The following is a 27,705-nucleotide window of genomic DNA, read 5'->3' as shown; positions in this document are numbered from 1 at the left end:
CATGTCACATCTAATAGCTTGGGCAAGAGAGGGTGGGAACTTTCCATAAAGTAGACCTGAGACAATTGGATCTACACCAAGTGTAGTGGAGAGCAGCCTCTCATGTGAGATGTGAATTTCTCATATGATTAAAATCAATGTGGCAAGAGAAAAAAGAAGCCTGTTTGTTTATAATCTGCACAAAACCACCTCTGATGTAGAAATGCTTATGGTCACTTGCCTCTGAAAGCAAATATAATGATATGAATTCTTTAAGGTGCAGAATTAGAAGAGCCACTCCCTGCTTCAGACTAGGCACAGAAATCATTCACTGGTGGCACTGGTTGTCATCTGTCCTGTTTTTGATGAAAGGTTAAATGTCTGCACCTCCAGAATCATGGCTCACTAAAATGGACTGGAATTGGCCACAAAGTGGAATCCAGATGATCAAGGGAAAATTAGCTCCATAACCACAGCAGAAATGTGAAACAAATGTGGAGTCCCCAGTAGACTTTGCAGTCAGCCCTTCTTGCCAACTAGTCTGGGATCTTATTAAGAATTTAATTATGTGAAAATAAAACTGCTATTTTTCAATTACTGACAGAGAGAGTTTCTATTCTGCCACCCTACTGACTGTGTCACCAGACAGCTCAACTCAGGGGAAGTATTTCATTTAAAATCCAGTCCCTGCAATGATCTGTTTAACCCTGTCCTTCCACCTTGTTTAGGAGTTGTTTAATAAATAAGTGCTTCTCAATGAAATATTAATATCCAGCTTATCCCTTCTGTAATATTCACTCACAGTCTCCCCATCTCCTGAAATTTTTCTCTGTAGCAAAGACTCCAGCAATGAGGAAGAAACTTCTCTTCCTTCCTACAGACCTAACAAAAATTGGCCTCTGTCAGTTATGGGGTGCTGGAACAAAATCTAGTATCATGAGGCTAATTATATGCAAAGGTCTCTAATTTAACTCATACTATAGTTAGGTGGGTATATAGGGAATTGTTTTCTAGGGAAAGTAGTATACTGTCAGTCAACAAAATATCCTTCTTAAAAGTTTCCATCCCTATTCAAATCCTGACCCCTACACACACACACACACACACACACACACACACACACACCCCTCACCTCCTCCCACACATGCCCAATGATCTTTAGTGATTCTTTTTTTCATAGGAGTTTCCTGGTTTGGATAAACTGAGTCCAGCGTGTTCTGGCACTAACACCACCCGAGGGACTGTTTTGGTGTCCCATAGTCCAATGAGCCCAGAAACCATCAAGATGGTGCATCGTCACAGGTATGGGATCTGCACTGAGAGAACACCTCTAAGTGCCTGAAGGATTGACTTCTAGGACTCAAAGTGGGGGCGCTCTTCAGAGTCTCTGACTCAGGAATGTCCTTGACCTATACAAGATTCTAAATAGCAGCTGCCAGGGGTAGCTTTGGGCTCCAGAGCTAATGAATATGATCAGCAAACCAGAGGCCACCTCATTGGAATAAATAGGAACATCAGGATAAAGTCTCAATGTGGCTGGACTCCCTAGCACTAGCAGGTGCCTCACCACAGTAAAGGGCTCCAAGCTGTTTTGGAGGTTGCTAAAGGATTAGGGATGGCCATTAAAGGAGCTGTATCAGTAGGGCCTAAGCCATAAGGAAAAAGCTTGGATAGGCTAGGGATTTTCAAAGGCAAATTGTTGGATACCTTGTGCCCACCCATGTTGTGGGAGACCCGAACATAGTTCACACCCAAAAGACCTAATATGTTCTCATTTTTCAGTTTCTTGACCACAGCAAGAAATTTTCCCTGACTTATGAGAGATGAAAGGCTGCCATCTGCCATATTTGGCAAATGAGGTGTGGCCCTCCCTGTCTAGTGGCTAAATGTGAGCATTAACCCTGGCTTACAGCCATAGAGCAAGATTATTAGATTTTTTTCAGCAGGTGACTATTCTTCATCTCCATGAAATGAAGGTGCTGTTGGCATAAAGTTTGGGGAACAGGGCAAAGACTTGTGCTTACTTGATACTGTGAGCTTTCTCTGTCAGAAATGCTTTACATATTAAGGTTACATTAGCTGTCAGTCTCCTATTTACCATTTAGTTGCATTTGATTAGAGACCTCTACCATAGAGATGACTAACTGATGAGGTAATGATTTACATTTCACCCTAAAAATATGTGAAGTAAGGGGCAGCTAGGTGACTCAATGGATAGAGCACTAGCCCTGGAGTCAGGAGGACCTGAGTTCAAATTTGGCCTCAGACACTTGATACTTACTAGCTGTGTGACCCTGGGCAAGTCACTTAACCCCGATTGCCTTGCAAAAAATAAGAGTATTGCATACCGAATCAAAGACTAAAGTTGTTTGGGGCAGCGAGGTGGCTTAGTGGATAGAGCATCAGCTCTGGAGTCAGGAGGACTGGAGTTGAAATCCGGCCTCAGACACTTGATACTTAACTAGCTGTGAGACCCTAGGCAAGTCACTCCCTTCCACATGTAGTTTTAAACCTGAAGTCAATGAATTGAAAAGTATATACCATAACTCTTTTCCATTTCCTCCTCTTACTTGTAGCCCAATGAACTTGATGGGATCAGGCCGTCATTCATCATCATCTCTCTCCTCTCATGCATCCAGTGAAACGGGGAACATGGTGATCCTGCCTGATGGCTCGATGGGAGAGGTCCCTGAGGACATGTACCATCACATGCAGGTAGCACAGCAGTGAAGCCATGAGAAATTTAGATTGTACAGGACACACCATATTCACTTGAGAGCCTTCATTCTGTTCTGCATCCCTCTGTCTTCAGTAATGATCCCATACAAAAGCATCCATTCTTCAGCTTTCTAGTCCCCAAATTACTGACCAAAGAGAAAGTATACAGGCTTCCTTGCCTACAACAACCATACGTCCATTCCCCAGGCCTTATTCCCTAAGAAGCATACTGGCTGTGACTTCTGGCCAGCTCTAATCCTGGTTGCAGTCACACTTACCTGACAACAAACGTTCTCTGGCAGATCTTCTTCGGTGATGGCATCCTTACAGACTTTGTTGCTTTTGCATGTACCATGAGTATCATAGGTAGAAAAAGGACTCTCACTGGCCCTGGAGTCAGGAGGACCTGAGTTCAAATTCAGTCTCAGACCAGACACTTGATACGTAATAGCTGTGTGATCCTGGGCAAGTCACTTCACCTCAATTGCCTCATATAAAAAAAAAGGAAAAGAAAAGAAAAAGAACTCTCCTGAATGGGCTGAGTGAGTTCCTCTCTTTGTGGGTATGTGCTGTACAGGTTGGACTTCTCTTATGTAGTTATACTCTTCTTCCATACTGGCCCAGCTGTGGTAGAGTGAGCCTGGAGGTCCCTCTCCAGGATGGAGGAGGATGAATACAGTGTTGAGTAGAATATTATAACCTAGTGGAAAGTTCCCATTTCTCAGTTTTCTTTCTTGTGGCTTTCTCTCTCTCCTACAGCTCACTTATCCCAACACCAGGTACCAGGGCTCAATCACCAATGTCTCTGTTTTATCCTCATCCCAAGCCAGCCCTTCTTCCTCCAGCCTGAGCTCTACCCACTCAGCCCCATCCCAGATGATGAATTCTGCGCCACCCAGTGCCCGAGGTAAGTGAATGAGGAGAGGAACCAGGGAAGCAGCATTCTTCAAGCCTCCTGATTCCTATGGCTGTGCTATTAGGATAAGCCTGGGATTTGAATTCTATTCATTTTTACTTTCAGAGATAAATTTGTTTTTAAGCAGTAAAGGTGTCTGGGATCCTATCTCAAACCCAATGGAGCCTCATTCCATCAGCATAAAAGGAAAGCACTTTTCCAGCTAGGAACATGGCATGTCCAATTCTGAGATTCTGTGGTTTTGTATGATAAGCAGGCTTCAGACCCTGCTCTGAACTTCTGTGATTGACACAGAGCCACATAAGCTAGCCAGACATTTGCATTAGAGACAGTGTAAGAGAAGAAATTCCAGCACTCCTCTAACCTAGTCTAATGACAAACTCAAATGTCTGCCTATTTAAATGGTGTCATGGAAATAGCACTGGACTTAAATTCAAGAGACAAATTCAAAATTCCAGCTCTGCCACTTTTTAGCTGTGTGACCTTGGATAAACCACTTCACATCTCTGGACCTTGGTTTCCTCATCTGTAAAATAAGGGGAAAGAGATTAAACGATCCCAACTGGCTCTCCCAGCTTTAATATTCTATGTTTACAAGAAAGATCAGAATTAAAACCAAGTGAGATATTTGTCTTGAAAGGATGAAGTTTTGGAAGCAAAATTAAGGCTAAAACCAAATATAGAAAATGTTACCCAGTGCTAAGGACTTTCTTGAAATCAGAATACCTTATCTCTGAGGGACAACTAGATAAAAAACTGTTTGCTTGGCTAAATACAACTCAATTTTTCATTTAATTGAATAAATATTCTGTCTGAGGATCAGCTCTCCTTCACATTCTGATGCTAGATCCCATAGGTAAATTTAATTCCCTGACCTTTTTATGAAAACATCTGCAAAGAAATGGAAATTAGTCAGAGTAAGCAAGATATATCCCTGAGGGGGTCAGCAGACCAGGCAATAGAAATGCAGTGAGCAATGTGATTTGACCTGCAGATCAACAAAAATTGCTTTCAAACTAAAGAGAGAATTATTCTTCTCCATTCAAAATTATTATGAAAAATAGCAGCAGTAACAGTAAACAGTAACAGTAGCTGTGGTAAGTTTTGACACCAGTATACCTGACCTTAAGAATTCCATTTAAATTCAACAAATACTTATTAAGCACTGAGTATATACAAAGCATTGTTCTAAGACCTGTAAATACAAAGAGAAAACAGTCCCTACCCACAAAAGGCTTACATTCTACTGGAGAGATACAATGTATGCAACATATACATAAGTAAAGATATACAAAGTAATTTCAAGGGGAATAAATTGTTAATAACTGGGATGATCAGGCAAGACCTTATGTAAGACATGGTATCTGAGCTATGCTTTGAAGGAAGCTAGAGGGTCTGTTAGGTGGATGTTAGAAGATAATACATCCTACACATAGGAAATCATTCATGCAAAAGCATAGAGATGAGAGATCAAATGTTGTGAATATCAACGTTGTATATGGCAAGCAGCCATAGAAGGCTAGTTTGACTGGAACAGAGTATGTGAAGTGGAGTAATATGAAATATGACTAGAATGGGAATTGGGATTAGATTATAAGGGTCTCGAAACAGAAGGCTGAGGAATTTCTATTTTGCCCTAAAAGAAATAGGAATCCATTGAAGATTTTTTTTAATGGTCATATCTGTTTTGGGAATATCAGTTTTCCAGTTGTTAGTCAACTAGCATTTATTAAGTGCCTACTACTTGCCAAGCAGCTGTGAAAGATATATTGGAGAGAGGAGAGAATGGAATCAGAGAAACCTATTGCAACATCCTAGGTGAGAAGTGATGAGAGGTTAAAGTAGAGTCAGAGGCTAAGATGTGAGTGGAAGTAAAGGGGCAGATGAGAAAATGGTTATATAGACAGGATTGATAAGATCTAGCAACTGATTGGGTATAAAGATTGACAGAAAGGTGAAAGTCAAGACATTTGGAAGAGTGATGGATTTGGGAGAGAACGGGCTTTGTTTAGGCATATGGAGCTTGACATACCTACAGAACGTACAGGTCAAACTGTCCAGAAGGTAGTTGATAATATCAGGTCTAAGTTCAGGAGCAGTCAGGGCTAAATATTTAAATGTGAGAATTAGATGCATAGAGATCGTTGAAGCCATGGGAGTTGATAAAATCACCAAGGAGAAGAGTGTAGAGAGAGAAGAGAAGAAGACACAGGCTAGATCCTTGTGGGATGTCCAGGAGAGGCTGATAATTAGCAAAGGAGACTGCGAAGGATGATTCAGACAGCTAGGAGGAAAACTCTAGGTCCTAGAGACGTGTAGCCAAGGGAAGAAAGAGTCTGTAGAAGAATGAGGTTGTCAACAATGTCCAAAGGTTCAAAGAGGTCTAATATATAGAAAAGGCTGTTCAATTTAGCAGGTAAGAGATCATTGGTAACCTTGGAAGAGTAGTTTCTGTCAAGTGGTAAAGTCAGAAACCAGATTCCAAGGGATGAAGAAATGAGCATGAGTTGATAAAATGGAGGCATGGGTTGTAGACAATCCTTTCTATGAGTTTGACTGTGAAAGGGAGGAGAGATAAAGGATGAGCTAGCTATTGGAGGATCAAAAGGGCAGGACAAGATCACAAGCAGCCATCCAGCTTAGCTGAAACATTGAGGTCACAGAGTGGAATATCAATGAAATGATATTATTAAGTCAGGTTTGAGCCACGTTGTGAAGGGCCTTGGCTGTCAGGCTAAAGAATTAAAGGTATTTAAACAGAGGAACAACAGGGCATAATTGGACATAATGTAGATTTCTCTGGCAGCTCTATAAAAGATGTTTAGGAAAGGTGGAAAACTGTAGGGAGAACAACTAGTTAGGAAGCTTTTGTTATTGTACAGGTGATGGGATGATGAGGAGCTGAAGAGGAGCTGTGCTAATAGACATGGAGAGGAAGGGACAGATGGCCAAGATATTGTAGAGGTAGGATAGACAAGACTTCACAGTTGTTAGATGTGGGAGGTGAGAGACCGTAAAGAATCAAAAAGGATTTCAAGGTTTCCAGTCAATCAGCAAGCATTTATTAAGCACCTATTATGTGCTGAGCACTGTATAGACCCTGACAAAAAAAGAAGCCATGTTCTAGGAAGGGATAAAACATATACATATATAGGTAGACCAAGATAATTTTGAAGAGAAAACTGGAAGACCAGGAAGGCCTTCATGTAGAAGGTTGCAGTTGGGCTGAGCCTTGATGGAAGATAGGTAGATATGCCACAAAGCAGAGGTGAGGAGAAAGTTCATTCCAGAGATGGGGAACAGCCAGTGTAACTACAGAGAGGGGAAATGGAATGTTGTGAGAAGAACAGAAAGAATGTCATTTTGGCTGAACGACAGTGTACATGTCAGGGAGTAATGTGTAAGGCTAAGAGGTTGGAAAGTACCGCAGGGGGTTATATTTGATCCTACGGGTAAGAGGGAGCCACTGGATCTTCCTGAGTAGGGAAGTCAGGTGAACAGACATGCACCAGGAAAAATCACTTTAGTAGTTGTCTGTAAGATGGATTGAAGTTCAGAGAAATTTCAGGCAAAGAGACCAATTATGAGGCTCTTTCGGTAATCTGGGTGAGAGGTGATGAGGGCCTGAACTTGGATAATGGCCATATGAGAGGAAAGAAGGGGAAAGTTACAAAAAGTATTAGGGAGGTAAAAACGAGATCTGGCCACTGACTGGATGCATGGGTTAGGCTAGGACTGAAGGATGACAGTGGAGTTGTGATTCTCAGGGACTGGAAGGATGGGAGTGCCCTTGGCTGGAACAGGGAAGTTTGGAAGAGGGGTAAGTTTAGAGGGAAAGGATAATGTGTTCTGTTTTAGACACAATGAACTGGAACTGCCTATGGGACATATGACTTGAATTGTCTAATAAAGAGGCAGGTTATGATGTGGGAATTAAGTTCAGGAAAGAAACTGGGGCTAAAGAGAGAGATCTGAGGGTCACTATTGAGATCATAATTGAGCCCATGGTATCTGATGAGTGTGCCAAGAGAGAAGGTGGAGAGAAAAGAGAAGAGAGCCCAAGACAGTTAAGGGGAAGGATATGGAATCGAGGCAAAGAAAGGAGCCACCTCTTCACTGAAGACCAGGGTGAAATAGAAGAGAATGGAGGATAATATCAACAGAGTGTGAGATGGAGCTCCCAGCAAATGGCCTCTACTTTTTCAATACAGTACAAAGTGAAGTCCTTAGCTGTGAGGGTGGGGGAAGGGTCACATAATAGGAAGCTTGAGGAGACAAAGAAAAGGTTTAGAACAACCACTGTCAGGACTCCAGCCTGGGTAAATGGAAGAGTACTGAGGCATCAGCTGTTGCCTCAAGCTAAGAATTAAATGAAATGTCTTCCAGTGTCCCTTTTCATTCTGAGATTCTCTGATTCTCAAATGGAGAAGTTAGGAGGGGCAGCTTTTAGAGGGAAGATGATGATGCTACTACGGAACATGTGAAGAAACTCAAATCCATCTCACAGCCTTCACTGCCCTCACAGAACTGCTTCTCTTCCCTGATTCCAGGCCTGGTGCCAGAAGCAAGGGAGGCAGGAGCACCATGGCTGTCATTGACAGGGTTGGGGAATAAAGCTCTGTAAGTCAGAGGTCCAGACTGGGGAGGAGGGAGGATGAAACGGGAACAATCCATCACCATGTTAGGAAATCACAGATGACAAAATACCAGGGAGAACTTGAGAAATTCATGGAAATATAGATTTCTTTTTTTAAGTTTCAAGAAGGCTAATTAGTCACAGCAGATCCAATTCCATAGCTTTAGCATGATGTATTGGAAAGAGTTCTGGCCTGAGAATCAAAGAACCTGGGCTCCAATTTGAGCTCTGGTACATTTACCACCTGTGGGACTGTGGGAAAGTTGTTTCATTTCTCTGGGTCTCAGTTTCCTCTTCTGTAAAGTGAGACTGAGCTAGGTGGCTTCTAGGATCCCTTTCATTCCTGAATCTGTTGTCCTATAATCCCGATAAATGTTTGTTGAATTTAATTTAATCCTATGATCCATAGCCCTATGGAAACTGTAGACACAGAGAAGGGAGCATGTTGAGTATTAAAGAGAAATATGGTGAAACAAAAAGTGAATTTTCAATTGAAAAGAAGAAAAACTTGATAAATCATCTGCTGAGCAAAAAGTTGAATTCAGCACTTGCAGCATATTAAACTCCCTTAGACAGAGATCAAATAACAGATTTTCATCAATAGTTCTGCAGATCCCTAAGAAGAGGATGATCTATCTACCCAAAGTGTGCTCAGCCTTTCCAAATCTAACTGCAGTCCTCCAATGTGAAAGAAATGCACTGGACTCTATCAGAAAGGTCTGTAAGAAAAAGAAGACAGGCAAAGGAAAGACATCTTTAAACTAAATTCAATTCTGATAGGTGTTGAGTGCATACTGTTCTGGGGACTGAGGAAATACAGAAATGGATAAAGCATAGGCTATACTCTTGCAAAGCTCACAGTCTAATTGTTTTTATTGTGATTTTTTTAACAATAATCAAAACTGAGGAACTCGTATCTCCTTAATCTGGAAGGACTCACTGTTATTCCAACCTAAGTGGCTTTTGTGACTGTCAGATTATGAAAGTAAATTGGAATAGTACCCAGATAATAATAACTCCTATTTCTAGAGAGCTTTATGGCTTACTTTCCTCATAATAGACCTCTAAGGTAGGCAGTACATGCTCTTATCTCCATTTCACAGACAAAAAACCTAGGGTTCAGAGAGATGACTTAATCTACAAGCAATTATTAAGCACCTTCTATGTTCCAGGAACAGTGCTAGGTATTGAAGATACAAAGACAAAACCCAAGCATTCTCTGCCCACAAGAATCTTACCTTCTATATGGGGAGAGAAGGCATATACACATATAAGCACATACAAAATAAAGATGAAGTAGCAAGCGTGGGAAGGAGGAGGTACAAACAGCTGGCAGGATCAGGAAGAGCCCTATATAGAAGGTGGTATTAGAACTGAGCTGTGAAGGAAACAAGGGATTTGAGGTGAAGAGGGAGTGCATGCCTCCCTCCGGGAGGGGAGCTGAAATCTGCAACAGCTCTTGCTTAGCCAAGATCCCACATCTAGTAAGCTTAATAGCCAGGATTTTCCCCCTGGGTTCCAATCCATTGGTCTTTTGACTGTACTGTACTGCCATCCACTGAGTCTAAAGGACAAAAGATCCCTGGACTGGCTTCATTTGTTAGAACTGGTACCATGCAAAGTCTCAGAAACAAGGATGAGTCCTTCATACCCTCATTGGATACCAATATTGTACCTGGTTCTAGGAAGAGGACCTTTTTAAATTAATGAGCACATTTTCCTCCTGCCCTTTTAAACACCTCACTTGGCACCATTAACCATTTTTCTCATGCATGAGAGACTGAGCTGCTTGGTTAAGTGGGGACTATCACCAGTGGCACCAAATTCTTCTCGCTCAGAGTTATTAAAACAGTCTTATACAGTCGACAGTCATCGGTTAGGATGAGCTTCTAGGAAACATTAACAGTTTTTGTGTCATCATGGGCTTTCTGGAGGCTAGGCAATGGACAAATCCAGTCAGAGGCTAAGGTCATTTTCGAGGCTAGGCACCTGCGAAGAGAGAACATAGCCACTAGGATCTCTGAAGATGAGTGACTGATGATGGAAAAAAATGAGCAAGAGCTAGTCTCTTTGAATGACACAAAAAGAGGCTTAGAACAAAAGAAATCTGATCAAACGTCTTCATGGTCAAGAGAGAAGTAGCAAAGGAATTACTGGTTTTAACAAGGTAAAAATGAGAAGAATCCTCAAATTGGGGAGTCACGTGCAAGCCCCCTGGGATGTCAAGTATCTTCAGTAAACACCTCTCCATAATACATCATACACACAGGGAGGACATGGGATATCTAACCATTCCCTTTCTGTGGTCATCTGTGCCCAGAATCACCAACTAATCCCACCAAGGTGGTTTCTTACTGCTTTAGAAACCAAAGGAATGAGAAGCTTTTTAAGCAAAACTTAAGTCAATAGCTCCCTCTGGTGGATAAACCTTATGAAGACCAACTCCCAAGCTCAAAATAGATTTTAGTTTACCTTCCCTTGATTTTTATCTAGGTGAAAAGTCCAGCTAAACAAAATCTTCATTGGTGCAAAGAATCAAATGAACTGCAATTCTAGTTTTAATTAAGCCTCTATCTGGCATAAGACTGTTTCTGGAAACTTACCATTACCCTCTTTCTGTAAACCACTCATTAGAGAAAACTTGTAATCAGCATGACCTTGGAAGAGTGGAAATGAAGGGGTAAACAGAAGGTGCTCAGGGTTCTGAAGGAGCAAACGCATTAATTGATGAAAGTACTAAGTTGGGAACACTGATAGAGCCCACAGAGTAACTGTGCCTGGCACACAGTAATCCCTTAGTAAGTGCTTTATCCATCTCTTTAACCTAACTCAGGGCAGAGCACAAGTCCCTTTAGCCCTTACTTTCTCTATCCAGTTGGCTGCTCATCTTCCTTGATCAGAATTCGAAGGCTTCTGTTCAGCCGTCACAAAATTCCTTAGCTGTAATAACATTCACATTGACCATGAGCCTGATTTCATTTCGAGACTTGACCCCAAATTTGCTTTTCCTTCCATATTCCAATTTGTCTACCTATGAAATGGGCAGGGGACCACAGATCTCCAGAAGTAATACTTTGCAAGCACCCTAAGTTTTTCTGGTCAAGAAGACACTGTAGGAATTCTGTGAGCTTTCTAATTTTTCCAGGATTTCTCTGTTCTCAGGAAACAAGTTCTAAATGAAAATAATGGAATAGATAAAATGAAATAGTGTCAATTTTATCCAAATTTTTGAAAATCAGTCTTTAAACATCACCCTATAAGAAAAGGCCAATAGAAAAAAAAGAGCAAAAACAGGTACTGAAGTTCAGATACATAGGGAATTAATTATACAAATAATATTCTCAGTAATATCATTCTTGTTCTACTCTCTTTTTAAAAAGCTACTGTCCTAAAGATTGAACTTTCATGAACAAAAAAAAAACGAAGATGAGAAATTTCTCCAGGATGATTAGAAGAAATTGACTAGGAAGGGTCTAACATAAGCTAAATCCAGTTAACAAACTGTATTCTCAACCAAAGGAGAGCTGGACAGTGAGTCTCAGAGACAGAGAGTCCCCGCAGAAAATACTTTGCCCACAGCAAACCCAGATTCCAGCTAGCAGCTAGATAAAGAACACAAGCTATTCTGTATTGGCCTTAGGGTGCTAAGGGAAAGAAGCAACTCCCCATCTATCTTCATAGGCTAGGGCTGGCATTCAGGTTTACTCAGGGCAAACAGCCAAGCTCAGGTGGAATGGCTTCATTCAGCCAATTCTTATCTTCAGGGAAGCTGGTCCATTCAGTCCCAAGTGACACTTACGGGGGGTTTCTAAGGAGAACTCCAGGTAGCAGGCTTCACAATAATTGCTCTGTGTGGCATTTGAGAGGCCATTCATAGCAGGCTGATCTCAGGAAATCTAATCAGTTGTTTGTAACAGGATTTTTTTTTTTACTCTCTCCCTGGGGAGAATGATTCTCAGGTAGTGCACCTGTGTTTGCCCAAGAAACATAAATCGATGAGAGCTGTGCCTTACTGAGCCCAGCATTCCCAGTCCTCCCTCAATGTTGTCATTTCCATTGAAGGCCAGTGGCTCCAGGGAATTAGTGCTGTGGCTGGGGAGCTTAGCAAGAAGAGCAGAAAAAGTCTTTCCTTCAGAGTTCATGATCGTGAGCCAAGTACACTGTAAAGCACATTTTCAAAGCCCAGAGCCCTCAGATTGGTATCATGATTTCATTGACTTGGAGGCGCTGAAGCAATAAATCAAATTTATAAACGTGCCAGACCCTGCACCAGATACTGCTAATGGACATTATGCTAGAACAGACCTCCCGACATCTTTGCTGGGGGATCCCAGATCACCCAAGTTGTTGAAGCAGGTAGCAGCTCAGGCACACTTGGCTGGGGTCAGAGAACAGAAGGGTTGGGGTATTAATGGAAGACAAGTTCAAGGTTCTCTGAACTAGGTAAGTATGTGGGAAGCGTTGTTTTTAAAGGTTAAAACAACATGTGAATATGTGGTCTAAGTGTCTTTCTATCTCTTTATGTGATTTTCTTGTCCTCTATTGTCTCTGTGAACCCACTCTAACTGTGTCCTTCCCCTGAGCCCCCTGACACAACCCATCAGTGGGAGCAGAACCCCAAGTCTTTGCCTGATACTGCATCAAGGCCAGCAGAGACCTTGATCCTGTGCTCAGTGTTTCTCCTTCTGGTGATGGAGAACTGTCTGGACTTGATCCAAAAAGCCAGTGTTGGGACCCTCATCCCCAGACCTAAATTGTGTATCTGTCCCAGCTGTGGACAGCTGGGCTCACCATACTAGGGCTCTGTTTTCCACCCATATCCACCTGGTACCTGGACTCGATTTCATCCCTCCTGGTGTTTCCTAAGAAGAGCATCCTCCCCTGAGGCCCAGGAGACTTGTCAAGGCCCCTGGAATGCTTGGCTTCCTTGGCGCCCTCCCGTGTGTGGTTTGTCATCTGTGCGTGATTGTTCTCGCTTGGTTACAGGCTCTCCCTCTCTGCCAGATAAGTACCGACACTCTCGGGAGCTGATGATGCTGCTGCCCGCTCACCGGGACCGCCCAAGCAGTGCCATGTATCCAGCGGCAGTCATGGACCATGGACAGGTAGTGGAGTTCCTCGCCTTTCCTCCTGCATTTTGGGGGCATGTGCATGGCTATATGTATGGGGCAGGCAGAGGGGTCCCAGGTAGTTGCCAGGGGTGCCATCATCTTGCATCATCTTCACTCTTACCTAAATAGCAGCCCATCTGTGCCAATGTCTCTTTCCTGTCTTCGTAGAATTAGTTGATATTCTTCTGTAGTCCCCCTGCATGATGTATTTGAGGAGTCCTCAGAAGTTAAGTGTTAAAGCAGCGAGGTAGCACAGTGTATAGAGCACTGGATATGAAGTCAGGAAGACCTGAGTTCAAATCCTGCCTTGACACTTACTCTGTGAGTCTGGAAAGTCATTTAGCCTCCATTTGCCTCAGTTTTCTCATCTGTAAAATGAGGATAATAATAGCCTCTGCCTCCCAGGGTTGTTGTAAGGATCAAATGAGATAATATTTGTAAAGCATTTTGCAACCCTTAAAACACTATGTAAATGCTAGCTTTTACTTCACCATGAGAGCACCAAAGTTCTAGGCAGTTTCCGCCCCTACGTAAGTATTTGTGTGTGGGGGAGGGGGTGTCCTTGCCTTTGCATTTGTCCACTTGTCTAGCTGACCTATTGGACTCTCCTTGTTCTTGAACAGTCAATCTGATTACTCTGGGTGTGTCCCCCGTGGCATGAGAAGGCCCTGGCAGGACTGTGGCCAGTGGGCCTGGAGACGTGTTTCTCCCTGCAGATGCGTGTGTGGGTCACTCTCCCTGGAGCAGCATGCCATCCTGCCTCTTTCTCTGGGTCCCTAACACTCTTCCCTCCCTGGTTGTCACTTCAACCACCTTCCAGTCTCCAAACTGTCCAGCCAGGGGACCTGAACAAGGAGACATTATCAGTCAGTCCCTACTCCAACCCCGTGCCACTCATCTTCACTCTCCAGGAGACCCTGAGCACAGAGCCTGGGCTGCCTGGTAAAAGAGAACCTGTTTGCAAGTACAATTTCCTTCTCCCTCTCCCGTGGCTGGCCCATTACTGTTGAGGTAGTCTGATAATAGAAGTCAGTCATTTTGCCCATCAAAGTAAGATGCCCTATGACCACATAAGCAAGTTTCCTTCCCTGTCCCCATCCAGCCCTATTCCCAACAAGCTGACAGATGGAACCAAGGTAGGTTTAACTTTTATTCAAATCATGAACAGAGGAAATTCGGTTGTCTATACCATGGCAGGAATTGGAGATGCAGGTAAATCAAAGTTTAAGGGGTTTAAAGTTCTGTAGTAAGATGCACTGTGATCAATATCCTCAGCCTCTATGGCCACGGCTTCACCCCTTTCCCAGGTAGCCTGGAAACAGCTGGGCAGTGGAGGAGGGGTGGCCAAAGGTCATTCATTTTTTAATAATTAAGAATTGACATAGAGAAGTGTGTTTCTGGGGTGTTTTGAGATCATTGCCAAAACTCAGCCTAGAATTGTGTGAATACTTTGACTTCAGCCTGTCTGATATTCAGAACAGCCAGGTTCCTGGAGCCCAAGGCACTACCCAAATCTTGGCTGTTGGTTTTCACCTCTATGGTTTTTCCTCTCTCTTAGCCTCCAAATTTCCAGCGTGCTTTGTTCCAGCAAATGATCGGACCCTGTAAGCCCTGCAGTGATCCTAATCTATCTGTTGCTGAAAAAGGTATTCTTTCACCTCCGTGTTCTCTTTCTTCTAAGTGTATTTCCATCCTAGAATGGTTGGCTTCTCCATCATCTAGAATACTGACAGACCAGGTGCTACTCATTGGACGGTTAGAGCCGAGCTCAGTGTGGGCTGTGGGTGTGTCTGAGTGTGTGCAGGCCTCACTATCACCTGTAACCATCATTTACCTGTGCTCAGTGTTGCTGCCATTGTTTGGAGCCTTTGGGTTTGTCTGAGTCCTTCCCATTTCTCCAGCCTAGCCTTCAGAGAGACTCCAGCTGCTTCCCTGCCATATTGTAAGCATCCAGCTCTCAGAGTGACCCCAACCACTTCTTGCTCCCCATTTCTAGTGTCCAACCTTCATAAATTTAAAAAAAAAATCCAGCTGCTGTATGAAAATTAATGATACACTGCTTCCCAGGTGCTCATGCCAGCTCATGACTTTGGATACTAGCAGATGGTTTTGACAAATCAGGACAACTTTGTAGAGATAATGATAGTCCCCAATTAACCAAAACATAAAAAAAATTAGCCAAACAGCTCACCATCCTTGATGTATGGGATTAAAAAAAAAAAAAAACAGCTATGAGCTACCCCTCTATCCCATAAAAGGCAGGAGCGGGAAATATGTTAATTTTTTAAAGAAATGTCTCCTACTTGTAGCCACTGGACATAAGATCCTTCATCTTAGGCCTTCCTGACCCATAGTCAACTTCCCCAGGCACCGGCTTCCTTATAGGACATAGTCTAACAGACCTTCTCCATAGGCCTTAGGACCTTGGTCTTTACTGCTTTCTAAAAATCCTGTATTCCTGAACTCCACTGTGAGACATTTGAGCCTTCCTGGCCCCTGGGCCTGCTTGGCTCCTTGAATTCAGAAATCTCTCAACTGCCACCATATCTTAGTACCTGTTGCTAGCACCTGCCTCCCTCTTTCCCTTCTACCCACCTCCACACACCCCAGTGAGTTTTCCCAGAATACTTTGTGAAAGGAATCCCAAATACATGGAATCAGAAGCTATATGCCAGGGTAAGGACACTAGCAGAGAACTACCTAGTTCTGTGCTAGGTTACCCTAAAGCTTTCTAAACTCCTTTATCAAGTTCTAGTTCACCAGGCCTAGCCTAACTTATAATGGTTCTCTGTAGCCCAATCTAGTCAGCTTTGCCATGGTGCCAGATGAAAATGTGGTCTTCACTTTTCTACTTCTCCAGTTAAGGCTTGCCCCTATGAGCACTTGTTAAGTCAGGCCCCTTCCCCATTCTGCAGCCTGTTTCACTCTTTGACAGCCAATCAAGAAGCCTCCTAATTGAATGACAGGCTTTTGGTGCGCCATCATTTTTCTATGTAGTTGCTGAGTTCAGTAGAGTATCACCATTCCAATCAAGGGGTATTCCCATCACCCCCAAAATCAGAATAATTTAACCCAGCACATAATCTCCCCCTCCTTCTCAGAATGTCCAGTAGACACTCTCCTTTGCAAAGCTCTCCCTGAAATCTACCTTGCAGGTAGTCCTGAGAGGTAATGGTACTTAGAGCAGAGGAAAAGGGCAGGATCTGTGTACCGCCTGCACAGGCTCAATGTGGAACACAGCAGCTGACTGACTGATCCCACAGAATCATTTTCACACCCTACAAGTTCCTTTAGAGGATAATATGATTCAGGCTTAGCCCAAGGGTTGAGTTTGACCCAGAAGAGGTCCTGTCAAGGGAGGAGGCATTCTTGTGCTTTTCAACGTCCTCTTGCTAGTAAGGGTCCTGTACAGACTTGAGTCACAGAGTCAAGAGCCAGCTCTATTCAAGGAACTTCTGAAAACTGAACGACAGAGGTAGTTTCCCTCCAGGCAGCCCTAGGTTGATCTGGGAGCCCCAAGGTCACCCCCTCGGAGGATCTACCACCACCCCATCACCAAGATTGTCCCCTAAATATCCCAAGAGCCAACAAAATCAGAATGACCTCCAGGACTGGATGCCAATGTCTGGGGCATTCACCTGATTGTGGACATATACCGTGTCAGGTCACGATGTTAAAGTGCCTTCTCAATGAGTTTGCCCGCAGTATCCTTGTTCTGCTAGGGAGCAATTGCAGGAATTAATACCAGCTGTCCAATTTGTTTCTGCTAAGTTTCTATTAGTGAATCAATGATCAGGCTAGTTTTCAGTTGCCCATTTTATGTGGTAAATTATGTTTGGAAGTAACTGTCTCTGATATACTCCAGTGCCTTCTTCCATAGGTGGCCCTGCATTAAGGGTGTCCTATCTTTGGATGAAGACATGTAAGTGGCTCATTTTCCCAGTGGGCCTTGAGTACAAGGGATTTTCCTCAGCATATGAAGCCCTGACATCCTCTCCTCCATTTTCTCCTTCCTGTCAGTGTCAGGACTCCCCTGAAATCCCTCTTCCCAGTGCCATCAGTCCTTGTCCCTCCGAAGCTGTCCTTACATTTTCATCTCCATACCTCCACAAGTATCGTGTTTTCCCCATCATTGTTGTTGTTCCTTTAAATAAAATTAAAGGAGAGATGTCCATATGGCTGTAAAATAATTCATGAATGCCTCCATCCATGACCTTCAATGCATTTGTATTTACTGAACTCTGGAGCTCAGCAATAAAGGGCATAGAAAGGACATTTCTCTGAAAAACCTTCATAACTCTGGGTTGGTCACCCTAAAAAGTCACCTTCCTTCCTATCATAAATCCAGCATGAAGGTACCTAAGAAGACTCTATCTTTGAACCAAAACTAAGCTTGCCTTACATCTTTCAGCAACTTGGAACACTTGGATAAAGGGAAATCAAAGTATTTCTCCATTGTCTTCATATTTAACCCAAATGGGTCAAACTGCTACTTCAGAGAGGGGAAAAGCTGACTTAACACCTGGATTTGCCTGCTTTTAGAGGATAAATCTACATACAAAGCATGCTGCTTCAACAATGAAGATGAACCAGGATTTCAGGCAGTGTGCAAGAAAGGTGTGTCTCACCTGCCAAGCCTAACTGGCAAAACCCTGGAAGAAAAGGAGGGCACAGTTACTGAGACTGAGCTAATGGCACGTGATTCCATGGAAAGAAAGTTGTAATCGAGGTGGGAAAAGTTGATGTTTGCTTAGAAAGAAAACTGCAAATGTAACTTTTATTCATTCTTACCACCCTGAAATCATCGGTGTTATGGCCATAAGCAACAGTAACCATTGCCCAGGTTGAGGAGAAGTTTTCACATACTTTTTAACATTACCTCCCTAATGTAATCCATGGCCCAAAGCATCCCTGGATTCACAGTTTATATTCTGGACCCAAGTTCATACCTTGGAAGCTTCTCAATAATCATACTCATTGACTCATGCCCCCACCCAGAGTTTTCCCTGGGGACATCTGGATTTGGATCATTTTTAGCTCTCGCCAGGGATATTCCCCCTCTAAGCAGCTGGGGCTACCAAGGCATTGGAGCTTGAAAAAACTTTATTACAGAGTCAATAAGAGATCAAAGAAGGAATGGTTATAGGTCATCCTCACACACATCCCCCAGGATTCCCAGCTCCCTGTCCTACAGATTCATGGTGAGAATAGGTCATGTCCCATGGCTGTTGCAGGCCAATTCAGGCCCACAATGCCTGCCCCAGACCCTAGCTTTGCTTGTTTACCACTTCAGGCTCACCTCTTTGCAGTTGCTTCTGCAGCTCTTAACCCTGGTACATGCTCTTCTGTTCACTACCAGCACCACTCCCTTTTCCAGGAGATTTCTACAATATCTGCTTCTCTCAGGTACTCCTCATGGGGACCCCAGCTGCCATTGCCTGTGACCTACTTCTGCAGGCTTATGGTTTTTTCTTTTCACTGCCCTCTCACCAGAAGCTAGTACTTCTCTTTCTCATGGTTCTTCATCCTAGCAATGCCTATTTGGTGCTTGTCTTTAGGCATGCAACCTGAGTCCAAAGTATTATAGGAAGATGTGCCTTCCTGTTTCCCTTCCCTACTCCTCTGGTAAGGCCATGGGAAAGGGGAAAAGAGGAAGAAAACCTCAGTCACCTCCAGTTGGCTCTCACATATGCATGCTACACTATTAATCTTCCATGGCAAACCTGGAAGGCAGAGGAACCTCAGCAAATGGGTCTCCTTTATAGCTCAACTCCCATCTAAATGGAAATGCCAGAGTTGCTCCATCCCTACTTCTCCTCTCAGCAAAACTTGTTCCATCATAGAATCTCTTTATAATCCTGGTTCTAGAGCATATGTACCAAGTGTCAAAGACCCATCAGGCTGCTTAAAAGGCTTCAACTGGAAAAGCAAGGCAGAAAGGTACCTGGTTCCATATGAAGTGACTCCAATGATTCCCTTCTACCATCTTGTTCTCAAAATTAGCCAAGTTCTGATTACAAGCTTCTTTCTTCCAAGTTCATGTTATTATTCTTGTGCTGTTCATGCTGAACATGTAAAGTAAGATGTGCTTCTGAAATCTTGAGTCATAAAATCAACATTAAAACATAACTTAAATTTTACCTGTAGTGGATCAAAGACCTTAGAATAGCTTTCCACACTCACAGGCAATTGACTAAAAAAACAAGTCAAGCCTGCTTTCTTTCTCTCCCAGATACCTCCTATAGGACTGGGAGTTTCCCACCTTGGTCTTCCCTTCTCTGCCTCAATATGTCTTTGATGATGTGCTACACACTCAGGAAATGATGAGGATAGACCCAATGTGGATGAGGAAGGAGAGAAATCAGATTCCTCATTGTTCTCTCTAAATAAAACTCATACCTAAGCCATGGTAGCTTCCTAAGCTAGCTTTTAATTACTTCTCATCCAGGAACTTATTTGTTAGGGTACTCCCTATAGGAAGCCACTTTCCATTTCACCTGAGGCTCTCCTCCATCATACTAGAGAATTCACTGCTCTGAAAGGAATCAAAATGGCAAACCCCTTAGGCTCATTTGAGATTATTTGTCTCTATATTAAGAATTTCCAGGATCCTTCTTGCTGCTAATTATTTCCATGATCCACAGAAGTATTTTGGATCTCTTTGAGGGTTTGTCTTTTGCTGGCATCCTTGGAGAAGTCTAGCCCCCAACAATGAGACTTTGTTTCTCTACCACCACTGGTGGAAAGACAGATTATTTCTCAGTAATATCCATTCCCCAGTATCATATTAGTTGAAGTAATAGTACTTGCCACCCTGTTCCCCACAAAGCAGACTTCTCGGGCCCCTGGGTTTGAGGTTTCACCATTCCTCTTCCTTACTTCCATACTTGTTAAGTATAGAGGAGAATAACAGAGGGAACCATTATCTTTAATATAAAAGCAACGTTGCCCCCAATGGCACCTTTATCTGTCCTTGAGTTGGTACCCAGACTCCATGGTGTGGCATGATTAGCCAAAATGCAGTCCCTAGAGCCTCTGATGCAGGTAAGTCTTCATACAGCTACATTACCCGAGACACAGAGTAGACATCTATCCAGAATTCAAAGCACCAATGTATACTCCGTATAGGAAACTCCACAAGGGCCCTTCTCTGGACCCTCACACGAGCATCTTTGGTGTTCGGTTAACCATTTTCTCAACTGGAATTGTATATTTGGCATTATTATCAACAGTTTGCCTGCCCCAGGCTGGACAGAGTAGTGGTTTTTGACAATTATTAGACCAAGCTGTGGGCAAAAAGGCATGTAAAGCAGTATCCTCCTGTGCTAGAATTAGGCTGCCCCTACCAAGTTACAAACTCTTTCTGTCGAAGTGTCTGTTTAACTCAAAGCCTTTTCTAGGGAAACCACTAAGTATGAGAAATGGGGAGTTAGTACAGTTCTGCAAGTCACTGTGGGATTTTAAAGGACAAATGCAGCTGGATGCCAAACTTGGGTCAGTGTATCTTCTTGGCCAGCCCTTGCCCAGCAGAAATAAAGATTTCCTATCCCTGTTCCTATCCCAACCTACAGGTTGGAGGAGATGTGTTGGAAGACAGTGGCTCCTTCTGTGACAGGGTTCCTAAGTTTTGTTTTCATGTATGCCTTGGTATAGAAGAGGAAGTCCATCTGTTGCCATTGTTCTTGGGAGGACAGGAAGGTGGGAAGCACCTATCTTCTCGCAAAACTCACATTCTTCCTCTGAACAGAATAGAAGGAAATATTCAGTTGGGTTAGATTGCTACCAGTTGCTCATTGCCATACTTTCTCTCAATTCCCCTTCATTTAAAAGTCCATCAAATTTGGTACAGTTGAGGGTGTTACCAGTCCTCGTTACCCCAAAACAACCCCTGGATGCCATCCCATCCTTTGAGCCAAATTCCTCAGGCCACTGCCTTCGACCCGAGTAGGCAGCCCAGTACCACCTCAGAAATCATGGGGCCAACTCACAGCTGGAGAAGAGCCAGTCCTTACGATGAGCCATCCATCCATGAGTGCACCTCTTAATGTAACCTCACCCCAATTCCTTTTCCACCCTTCAGCTGTGTCAACAGCCCCCAGCAGCTGGAGCCTGGACAGTGGAACCCGAGAGGCCCTGCCATTGCTGTCTGCCCATGTGGGGAGCACCTTGGCCCCACCAGTGCCTCCTCGAAGCCTTCCCCATGGTAAGAAAACTGACAGAAGGTCCCCCAGATAGTCCCTGCTCTCAGGCCCCAGTAAGCCACAAGGATGGGAGCCACCCAGGCAAGCAGCTTCCTTCCAGGAAAAGAGATGGAGGGAAACAAAGAAGATGGGCTGTTTCACCTGGCAGACTATTAGACAAAGCCAGAACTCCAGCTGCTATAGTAAGAACTGCAGTGTGCCGTGGTAAGAACAACAGTGAAGGTAGATTTGCCAGGGCAGCAAGTGAGGCAGATGCCTCAACAACGAATGACTTTGGAGCTGAAGGCAACAGAAATTCTGGTTTCCCAAGGCCTGGTGTCTCTTATCAGCCTGTGTGATCTGGCCCAGAAACCTCAGCAGGGCAGGGGTGGAAAGCCCCCGCTGCTGCCGAAGTCTTCATGTCAGCTCTGAGACAACAGGACAACCTCGAGACACACCCTTCGTGAGGCAGGTCACTTCTGTCTCAGTGGACTGGGAAATGTTCACAGTCATACAATTCTTTTAAAAAAAAAAAAAGTAAAAGGAGGAAAAACCTCCCAGGCCTCATCCAGTCTCTCATGCTGGCCAGGATAGGTCCAGATTATATCCTGCGGTATACAGAGGGCCCCCTCCTTGTTGAGAGTGAATTTCTCTCTCATTTCAGGACACTATTCTCTCCACTTCGATGCTTTCCATCACCCCCTCGGCGATGCTCCTCCGGCCCTTCCTGCTCGGACGCTGCGCAAGGTAACCCCAGCACATCTCATCACAGCCTGGGTCTCAGAGGAGGTGATGGGGGGAGGAAGCTTGGGAGAGTGGAGGTAATTCAGTACTCACCATCAGAAAAGCTGCAGCCAAATCCCAGCTCAGCCTCTCACTCCCCATGTAACCTTGGGCCAGTCACTCATGTTCTGTGGTCATCTGAAAAATGAGGGCATTCAATTCAGTGAGCACCCATTATGTACGTACCAGGCACTATGCTGGACACTGTTGATATAAAACCAGAAATAAAGCTGCCCCTGCCTTCAAGGAGTGCACATTCTACCGTGCCCAGCTTAAGGGGAGAGGAGGAGGGAGAGAAAAAGCATGCAGGCACTGCCCTAAACACTTTACAAATATTATCTCATTTAATTCTCACATAAATCCTTCCTGCAAGGTAGGTGCTGTTATTATCCCCATTTTACAGATTACAGGAAATTGAGGCAAACAGAGGTTAAGTGATTTGTCCAGGGTTACACAGCTAGTAAGTATCCGAGACTACATTTGAACTCAGATTTTCATAACTCTAGGTCCATCGCTCTGTACACTGTGCCACCTCACTGATAAAGTCAAAATCGAACATGCACTAAGTGAATACAAAGTAGTTCTGGGGAGTGGGATGGGGTGGGAAGGGGCATTTATATAGCACCTCCTACTTGCCAGAAACTGTGTTAAGTATTTTACAAATATTATTTCATTTGATCCTCACAACTGCCCTTTAAGCTAAGTGCTATTATGATCATTTTGCAACTGAGGAAACTGAGGCAAACAGAGGTTAAATGACTTGCCTAGGGTCACAAAGCTAGTGAGCATGCAAGGCCAGATTTGAACTCAAAGTCTTCCTAACTCCAGGTCCAGCACTCCATCCATTGCACTACCTAGCTCCCTTCCTGCTGGAAGAATCTGGAAAAACCTTTGGTAGCACTTGAGCTCAGCCTTAAAGAGAACCAGAGATCTCAAGAAGCAGAGAAAGGAAAATGTTCCAGGCATGGAGGACCTCCTTTGCAAGGGCATGGAGACAGACAGTTATGTAAAAAGGGTGGAGCAGAGGCGGCCTTGTTCTCTGTTTTATCTTTTTTCCAACTACCTAAACAAGACTAGAGTCGGCTACCCAGCTACCCTGAGCAGGAATAGAGGTTTTAGCCTGGAAGTGCCAGGGAGAAAAGGGTTAGGTCTGGAACACTTCTTAGGTGTTAGAGCTTTCATTCAGTTACAAGGGAGACAGGGAGTCATGTGGCGGTCTGAAGTATCTTAGTGTCTAGACTGTCCTGGGAATCACTGGGCAGCCCCAAAAGGCCTCTGCCCCTCAAGAGTCAACCTCGAGCCATTCAGGATGGCCATGGACTTCCCTGGATGATCTCCAAGTCGTTGCAGCTGCCTCAGCACAACTGGAGACTGATTGGGGAATAGAGCCTTCCTCTGCCCAAGTCTCATAAAGACCATAAAGAGGAGTGTGCTCAGACTAGCCAAGCTTCCTGGGCCTAACCTCCCCTGACCCAGCTACGCTGATCTTCTCCTCAGAATACCCTGACTGACAGCTGTGAAGGACAAATTAGTGAAGGCTGCACGGACTGTGCGGATAGAGTCCGTGCGGTCCCTGAGAGGTCAGCTAGAAAGAGGGTGGATTTTATTGGTAGATTTCACATTCTGTAACTGGGGAGAGGTAGGCTGCTGGCGATTTCAGAGTCTAATAACTTTTAATGCCGGGTTTCCTCGGAGTGACAGCACGGTCTCGGTGTTCTGGCATTTAGCCCAGCATCTGCACATAGCAGGTTCTCAGTAAATGCTTGCCATTGTTGATGATGATGTCTTTAAACTTCATTAATAGAAGCCAGCTCCTCGCCTCGTCACCACGCACAGAATGGGTGAGTTGAGCCGCAGAATGGCCTGGTAAGAGGTTTTAATTGACCCCTTTTTTATTTCTAACAGTCTCCTCTCCACCCCATCCCTGCATCGCCCACAAGTCCCCAGTCTGGCCTGGATGGAAGCAACTCTACCCTGTCCGGCAGTGCCAGCAGCGGAGTGTCCTCCTTGAGCGAGAGTAACTTTGGGCACTCTTCAGAGGTCCCGCCCCGCACAGACACCACGGACTCGGTCCCTAGCCAGGCGTGGAACACTGATGAAGACTTAGAGACCCCCTACCTCCCTGTGCGGTACAGCCTCTCAGAGCCTGATGTCTTGGACTCAGTCAAACCCCAGCCGTGCCGAAGCCACTCTGCTCCGAGTGGAGTGGTCCCTCAGGACCCCATGGACCCTCCTCCGGCTTTACCCCCCAAGCCGTACCATTCGCGACACCCGCCCCTGGAGCATGAGGAGGGGATGATGATGATGGAAGAGGAAGACACCAAGCACCGGCCCCTGCATCGAAAGGTCTCTCTGCCGCCAGGAAGTATTAAGGAAGAGCAAGCCAGGGTTGCCTGGGAGCATGGCATCAGTGAGCAGTAGACAAGAGGGAGACTGTGAGCGAAGAAACTTGTGTTTTTAGAACTCCAGGTCTAACAAGCAAGTCACCCACAGGGGAACTAGAAAGGTGTGGGAATCAGAGGAGAGAGAAACCAATTCTTTACATTCTACTGCAGTGAACTCCCGTTTCGACTGTGTACAGAGATGGTGCCAGCATGCAATGTTGCTGCTTTTATTTTTAGTTTATTTTCTACTCTTCCATTTTTTATTGGAGCTTTCTTTTCCTTTTTCTCTCTGTGCAGTGGATGCTTTCTTCCTTCTGCAGTTACCAGCCCACACAAACATGTGTGGATGTAACCTTTAGCCGTAGAGACTTGCACAAACAGAAGCCACATTGGAGTATCTCAGTACCAGAAGGGGAGCAGAAACATCCTCTTCCATGAACTGGCCCCTCTGGTTTTGGAAACGCACACTAGGAGTTGCACTAGGGACCTTTTTCTTTGCTGTATAGATGCAAAAGCTCGTGGTTACATTCAGGGATTGTGTAGACTGCACACGGCAAACTTAAGAGGTGGTCTGTGGACAGGAGAAAAGGGGCTACTATGAAAAAAAAAATCAGCTCTTCAAGGAACGTTTGCATCTGTGGCTTCCTGAGCCTAACGTACACTGGCCCAGCTATGCTGATCTGACTTCGACATCTTAGCCATACTGCTGGCCTTCCACAGGGGCTGCCGAAGGCCCCGTGGTTCCTACTCACCTCCCTGCTGCCTCCTCTAGTTTTCTCTACATTAGTTTGAGCTCTGAACATTTGCTCCTTTTTAATGCCCCTAACCCACCTCCCTCATCCTAGGAGGCAGGGCCTCTCCCCAATTTGGCTGCAGGGCCAGCAACGATTGGGTAGCTCCCAAGGTCCCAACCCCATCCCCTGGAGCCTTCTTCCAGCTCAGTTTTGGGCAGTTGTCAACACCATTGCTTAGAGTCTAGTTATCAGAGAGTAGGGTTGTGTAATACACCAAGTAAGAAAGATTTCTCATACCACCTTCCTCAGAGGAGAGAGCCCAGCTTCTGCCCGTAGCCCTTGGGTAGGTTCTTTCCTGGGCACAGAATGCTGTTGTTCTGATTGGGCTGACATCAACCAGTCCTTCCACCACTGGTAAGTCCTACTGGTGTAAGAGAGGGGCCGTTAGGTCTCAGCAGCTCGGAAATCCTTTGATCTTTCAGAAGCGATTAGAATGTAGTCCATTCTCCAGAGTCAGGGATTTTCAACACTACCTCTGTTGTAAAAGAGACTGGGAGCCCAGCAGAGCTGCTGGAGCAGGCTTAAGGAAACTCAGGCTCAGTTGGCTACTGGGTGGGATGGATTAGGAGGTACATTTTTTTGGTCTTCTTTAGAAACTTATCCCCATGCAAATGAAATTACCTTCTTCATTAATGGTGTCCCCAGGACTCGAGGGGGCAGGGGGAGTAGGGTGAGGTGGTATCTTATTACTAAGGATCCCAAGCCACACAACACTGTTGCCTTCTGCCGCTGGTGTATGGTGGTGTTTCAACACAGTGTTCAGCAAAGGGTTGCCAGGGGTAAGCCCCAAGAACAGTTTTCCATGGCTTCACCAGCCTAAGAAAGGATGTCAGAGCTCTCTAAAGCCCTAGTGGACAACAGTGTCTTTAGATGAAACTCTAATCAGGTCAGGATACTGGTTTTCCTCTTGGTTTAATATTTGGGGCAATGGGGTGGATGGGTATAACAGTATTTTATCAGGGTGCTTCTAAGTTACTTTTAAAAAAATAACGATGTCTATGAACAGAACTTTTTTTTAAATGTTTCTTTCATTTGCTGGAGTTAACATTAGTGTGAGTCAAAGTGTTTGCTTATTGCAAAGCCTCCTGTGTCATTGGAGCTCAAATCTATTTCCCACCCTGTTTTTCCCTCACCAGACTTTTCTGGACTCTGACCGGGTGGTCTGCCAGCATTTTTGGTGCCTGGTTTTTAAACCCTGATCCCTTCCCCTTTCAAAGCAAAAAAGACAGTTGATGTAACTTGTCTTTTTGCAAATGAGCACCCATATTCATAGCAAGAATGCCATTCCCCTCTGACCACCTCCCTTCCATGAACAGGGAAAGGGATTTATAAAATCTATTTTCACTGGTGGCTGCTGTGCAGATATTTTGCACAAGTTAGGGAATTTCTAAAAGGATACCCTTATAGTGTCATTAATCAACAGGGCTGAGTAAGGAGCAGAAAAAAGGTTTCTTCTCATTGTATTAGTGACTGAAAATGGAGGTCAGCCCTACTTCTCAGGGAATTCGAGGTGGAGACAAAGGTTGCTGTGACCGAGCCTTTGTTTCATTGGCTGACTGGGGTTCCTGAGACAGTGTTCACCAGGGCTTGGTTAATTGCAGAGTTGAATGTTCACTTTGATCCTTGGGTGGAGGAAAACTGACTGGTCTCAGAGGAGCTCTGAATCTGAAGCCAGTCACCAAAGGCATGAGTCTCTCCTGGTTCTTCTGCCTGCTCCATGTATTTAAAGAGGGTATAATGGGTCTGGTTAGTCTTGCTCTGTGTAGTATAATCAGATGATTGATTAATTGTTTTCCTTTCCCTATATTTCCTGGATATAACTGGGTAAAAAGGACCCATCCCCAAACCACTTCCTGTCAGCAAACCAGCCAAGTTTGAGGGGGAGGGAAAGCTATGGAAAACAGAGGTGTGAGATTCCTTTGAAAAGATTATATGATCCCTTGATTTTCATTTTGTCAGGCATCTTTGTATATATTTCATTTGAATGCTATGTATTTGTACAGGAATTTGAGCAAAAAATGTATAGATTGTGATGTCTCACAGGTACTCTACCCTGTAAATGTGTTTTTAATCTCTGGCATTCTGTGCTTATTTAAAATGAGAAAACCTCTAACCACTTCTTTTGTGTAGTCATGTTTTAAAAAAAAAAACTATAAAAAAAAAATACCCCTATCTTAACTATACAGGAAAGCGAAGTTAAAAGG

At 44.3% G+C, this 27,705-nt stretch overlaps 1 protein-coding gene across 1 annotated transcript in view; it reads left to right on the top strand.

The window, feature by feature from the left end:
* Positions 1–24,744, top strand: part of DOCK3 (dedicator of cytokinesis 3) — a 392,714-nt gene extending 367,970 nt beyond the window's left edge. The window contains exons 47-53 of the mRNA XM_027837282.1: positions 1,160–1,281; positions 2,556–2,694; positions 3,457–3,604; positions 13,236–13,354; positions 14,919–15,006; positions 22,205–22,287; positions 24,229–24,744. Of these exons, the coding sequence (XP_027693083.1) occupies positions 1,160–1,281; positions 2,556–2,694; positions 3,457–3,604; positions 13,236–13,354; positions 14,919–15,006; positions 22,205–22,287; positions 24,229–24,744 (1,215 nt within the window). The remainder of the gene's footprint in view (positions 1–1,159; positions 1,282–2,555; positions 2,695–3,456; positions 3,605–13,235; positions 13,355–14,918; positions 15,007–22,204; positions 22,288–24,228) is intronic.
* Positions 24,745–27,705: the final 2,961 nt, after the last annotated feature.

The sequence above is a fragment of the Vombatus ursinus genome, unplaced genomic scaffold, assembly GCF_900497805.2.
Source record: "Vombatus ursinus unplaced genomic scaffold, bare-nosed wombat genome assembly UNPS02014820.1, whole genome shotgun sequence".
NCBI lineage: Eukaryota > Metazoa > Chordata > Mammalia > Diprotodontia > Vombatidae > Vombatus > Vombatus ursinus.
Note: the sequence above shows the minus strand (reverse complement) of the source record. Positions and strands in the feature narration are given on the sequence as shown.